This window comes from Solanum verrucosum, unplaced genomic scaffold (genome assembly GCF_900185275.1).
Source record: "Solanum verrucosum unplaced genomic scaffold, falcon-dt-bn FXZP01000103.1, whole genome shotgun sequence".
NCBI classification, from domain to species: domain Eukaryota; kingdom Viridiplantae; phylum Streptophyta; class Magnoliopsida; order Solanales; family Solanaceae; genus Solanum; species Solanum verrucosum.
Genome location: NW_026020048.1, coordinates 848,225 through 852,942, shown reverse-complemented (window position 1 = coordinate 852,942; position 4,718 = coordinate 848,225). Strand labels below are relative to the sequence as shown.

The window sequence follows — 4,718 nt, the reverse complement described above, 5'->3', positions numbered from 1 at the left end:
TTGGCAGTTTCCTTCTGATGCCTTGATCTTACAGTTCTGTTCATTTGATCGTTGGCAAACTATTCGTGAAATTGTCGAAGAAAATACTATTCCTCAAGTTGTGAAGTATAATTTCCATGTCTCATTGGTGTCATGCATTTTTCTTCCATGAGTGTCATCATCGACTCATCGTGAAGTATAGTTTCCACGGCTCATTGTATGTAATGCAGAAAGTGGAGGCAGATGAATTGAAAGAGGAGGCGGAGGCAGAGGCAGAGGCAAAGAGGTGGTGGAGGAGAAGGGGAAGGGGAGGTACAGAAGAAACTTTGGAGACTTGTAAAATTAATACCTCTCCAAAAAGAACTTGAGTCACCTACCTTCAAATAAAAGACTCAAATGTTAGCCTTAACTAAAGAACTCATTCAAATATGTCTACTCTTACGAGTGACTGGTTTGATGTAACAGGTGGTATTCTATAGAAAAAGGTTAGAAATTATTTCCCCTCCAAGGCCTTTTCAGTCGAGCTCAGTATACTAGACTTTCCTAGTGTGACTTACATTTCATGTGTGTACGAGCTTGTTATACCAAGCTTGTCTGGTATGATTTACATTTCACAGGTAGTTTGTAAGCTCGTATAAATGAGCGGGTTTACAAGTTTTCATTCATGATAAGAGGCCCAAAATTAGGCCCAAAGCGTACTTCTATCTGAACTTGGCCCATGTTCCTTCTTTATCCAAAGGATAAGATTACACTCTCTACATCTATTTCCTCTACTTCGCCATTGATACAAAAACAACAATGGCAGCGTCTTCTCTCTCCACCTTCTCTTCTCTCTCTCTACGCTCCCCATCTCGCTTTTCTCCTTTTCAATCCCAAACCCACCATACATTCTTCATCCCAAAACCCATCCTGTCACCATTTTATCTCCTCTTAAACCCAACAAAATTCGACCCCATTAAACCAAATTCCACAACTGCTGAAACCACTTTCTTTGACAACACAGACCCAGAGGAAATTTCCACTTATGACCCTCCAGAACGTCCTGAAGACTTTATAGAACCAGCATCTTTCGATGACGGTCCAATGGAGTCTGAAGAAGAAATTGCAAAAGCTTATGAAGAGCTTTATGGGGCAGCTTATAGCGGAGAGACTTTTCTTGGGAATGACATATATGCAATGGATTCTAAGGTGAAAAAGACTACTTCGTTTGGGAAAACCAAGAAGGAGAAGGCCAAAGATGGGTTTGACGAGAGAGTGGTGCAAGTTAGGAGAGTTACTAAGGTTGTTAAAGGTGGAAAGCAGTTGCATTTTAGAGCTGTTGTGGTTGTGGGTGATAAAAAAGGGCAAGTGGGTGTTGGAGTTGGTAAAGCTAAAGAGGTTATTGCTGCTGTGCAAAAGTCTGCCGTTAATGCTAGGAGGAATATAATTACTGTGCCTATGACTAAGTACTTGACTTTCCCCCACAGGTAAATGGTAAACTGTGTGATGTTCTCATTTTCTACAATGTGCTATCACTAGTTAAGTTTTGACATAATTGTACGATTTTTGTGTAGTTTTCAGCTAGTTTAGAGGCTTGAAAATCCATAAATTGAGCTACATGGTGGGAATTTTGGTTTGTAGACTCTGATCATCACTGTAGAACCAGAAATGCCAATGCATTTAACCACCAAATCTTTTAGTCTAAGTGGTACAGGCAGGAATTTTCTCTACATATTTCTGGGTCTCTCAGGTACTTTTTATGGTTGAGAATTAAGAGTAATAACCTAGAGATCTCCTGTTTGAATACCAATTATATCACTCAGTGCGAGCCCTTCTGCTCTAGCCTACCTAGGCATAGTTACTGGAACTTTTTTTTTGTGTGGACTGTAGCTGGTGCCTATGAATTAGTTGAGGTGCAGGAATTGCAGACCTCTATTCCAATGTCATTAAATATTATGAGAATTGAGGTCCATGTTATGCATTTGTTCAATTCAGTAAGGCTGCAAAAGCTACAGAAGTTCACTCCTCTAAGGTTGAGGGTATGGCTGATCAGTTTCTTATCTGTTACCTTTGCCATTTGAGTTGTTTCTTAGGATCAAACTGTTGCTAGAGTCGTACTTCGTATAGCATTATATGGCAAAGGTAGTATAGTGCCGACAAGTTTGAATCCTGTAGTGAACCAATTCTTGTAAGGTGAAGATGGATAGAGGTGTAGGGGGGAGAGGACATTATCTATGCGCTCAAAGATGCAAAACGACTGAATTATTCTGTTAAAAAAAAAGTAGAGTAGTTCTGCTTCCATATATTGATGATGCTGGATAGTTCTTTATTCTTCTTCTTCTTTGCCAAGGTAGTATAGTGCGGACAAGTTTGAATCCTGTGGTGAACTAATCCTAGTAAGGTGAAGAAGGATAGAAGTGTAGGGGGAGATGACATTATCTATGCACTCGAAGATGCAAAAAGACTGATTATTCAGTTAAATAAAGTAGAGTAGTTCCATTTCCATATATTGATGCTGCTGGATAGTTCTTTATTCTTCTTCTTCTTTTGAATAATTTTTGCATAGGTTTTTCATTGTGCCATGGTATTCTTGTGTAACCAAAAGTTGGCATGATCACAGATTTTCGTTCAGAAAAAGTCACCAATTTTAGTTGTGCCTCTTGACGATAAACTTAACCAATAAATGGAATTACAAAGAATCTTCTAGATCAGTTGTATATGGTTCTTGTCTTGGATATACTTGATTGATCTCTGTTCAAAAACTTTCTTATGTGGTTCGACCTTTCCTTTTATGGACTGAGCCAAAGACAACCAAATATAAAATTTCCATCTACCTGTGAACACTTTTGGAATCTCGCCGTCTCTACTCCTTTCACAGATTGAGCCAATTCTTTCACACCTCAACCACGGGTAGGATTTGACCCTGGTGTCCCATGAAGTTCACCCACTTCACTACCGCTAGGCAACACCCATGGGGACGGGTACAGACTGGGATGCTTGATAAGCTCTATATATTTTAAGCATCTGAAATTTAATTTTTTGTAATTGTATTATGGCGAACCTCTCATGTTGTTGACTGTATATCAAAAAATGAGATGTGCACAAGTGTGTGTTATTGGTCTCTGTGTTTGTTTTCATTGATTTAATAGGTGACAAAATGTACATGTCCACTATTTCATCTGTCTGAAATATGTGGAAGTCATAAAAATGATTGCTTCTCCTCTTCAACTTTAAGAAAGGATATTCAGTGAAAAAGTAAAAAAAGTAGTAACTTTTTGTAGATTTGTTTTGGTGTGTGTGTGTCACCATTTAGACGGATATGTTAGCAGGGAAAACTACTAAGTTTTGTAACATGAAGGAAATTCTGTAGATTTTTAACTAGATTGTCAGTCTAATAAATAAATAAGTTGGTCATTGGTGATTCTAGCCTATGCATCTGAAAGAGATCAATTTGATCTATCCTCACTTTTATTCCCTGATTGCATTATTAGCTGTCGATGTCTTTTTCTGAGTTTCTTTTGTGGGAGGGGAGGGTGATATCAGGAGTTCTTTTCTTTTCAAGTCTCTTTCCTTTTCTTTGGGTGGTGTTTGTTTTTGAAAATTCTTTTCTTTGAAGAATTGAGAAACATGGTAATGAAAGTTATGACTTAGCAGTGGTGTGCTATGTTTAATTATGTTGAAGACAGGCAGGCTATATATATTAGGATGTGTATTAACTATAGAGCTGAAGTTTGTTTCTTGTCATGGTTATCCTTGCATCTATTGCTAAATCTGGAGGAATGAAATGAGAGGCCTGGAGGGGATGGAATACGTTTATATGAGAAGTTTTTTTTATTCTCTGATCCTCTTTAATTTATTGTTGTCCTAGAGGGATGCACATATTTGCAGCCGTTTGATGAGAAAAACTGATTCGTCTAAAGGTTTTACCACATCTTGCCTTGAGGAAATCTTCTTTTAGCATTTGGCTTGCCATGTATGTAGACTGTAGTTGCAAAAATATTGATTGAATTAGGCAGCTCATTGTGAAAGAATTAGTACCTTGCTATTTGCAACCAATATGTTCAAATTTCAGTAGAGACGCAAGCTTTAGAAGATTTCTTTATATTTTTGTAAGTCTTAGTGGGTAGAGTTACTCGTACGTGTATTAGTTGAAGATAGCAGGTGGAATAGTGCCATTGTCCAAAAAGAAAGAAAAAAGAATCATGTTGATATTTGGTTTATAAGTTGGGGATCTAATATTGCTGAACAACTAAATTGCAGATCTGAGGGAGACTTTGGAGCAGCAAGGGTGATGCTTAGACCAGCAGCCCCTGGTACTGGAGTGATTGCTGGTGGTGCTGTGCGGATCGTTCTTGAAATGGCTGGTGTTGAGAATGCTTTGGGGAAGCAGCTTGGGAGTAACAATGCCCTCAACAATGCGAGAGCCACTGTTGTTGCTGTTCAGCAGATGAGGCAATTCAGTGAAGTTGCTCAAGAACGTGGCATTCCTATGGAAGAACTCTGGAAATGAAGACCTTCCTTTCTTCCCGTTGCTTTGATTTGTATCTTCAAGATTTTTGTAGAAAAAAAAAATGTTTCAACTGGGATAGCTGCAGATGTACCATTTAATTTTTCTGCAAGTGATTATTTGTTAATTATGTAAATTTCAAAATGCAGCCTTCTCAAACAGAATCTTTCTTCTATAAATTCATAAATTTAACACTAGTCGTCTACATCTCAACCTGGACCAATGTCACATTGGTAGGGGGGTCTAAAACATA

The 4,718-nt window shown here is 38.2% G+C and overlaps 1 protein-coding gene across 1 annotated transcript; it reads left to right on the top strand.

Moving 5' to 3' along the window:
* Nucleotides 1-715: 715 nt before the first annotated feature.
* Nucleotides 716-4,654, top strand: LOC125822721 (30S ribosomal protein S5, chloroplastic). The gene is made up of 2 exons (XM_049502159.1): nucleotides 716-1,445; nucleotides 4,219-4,654. Exons 1-2 carry the CDS (start codon nucleotides 778-780, stop codon nucleotides 4,466-4,468), a joined length of 918 nt encoding a protein of 305 aa, XP_049358116.1. The 5' UTR covers nucleotides 716-777; the 3' UTR covers nucleotides 4,469-4,654.
* The last annotated feature ends 64 nt before the right edge of the window (nucleotides 4,655-4,718 follow it).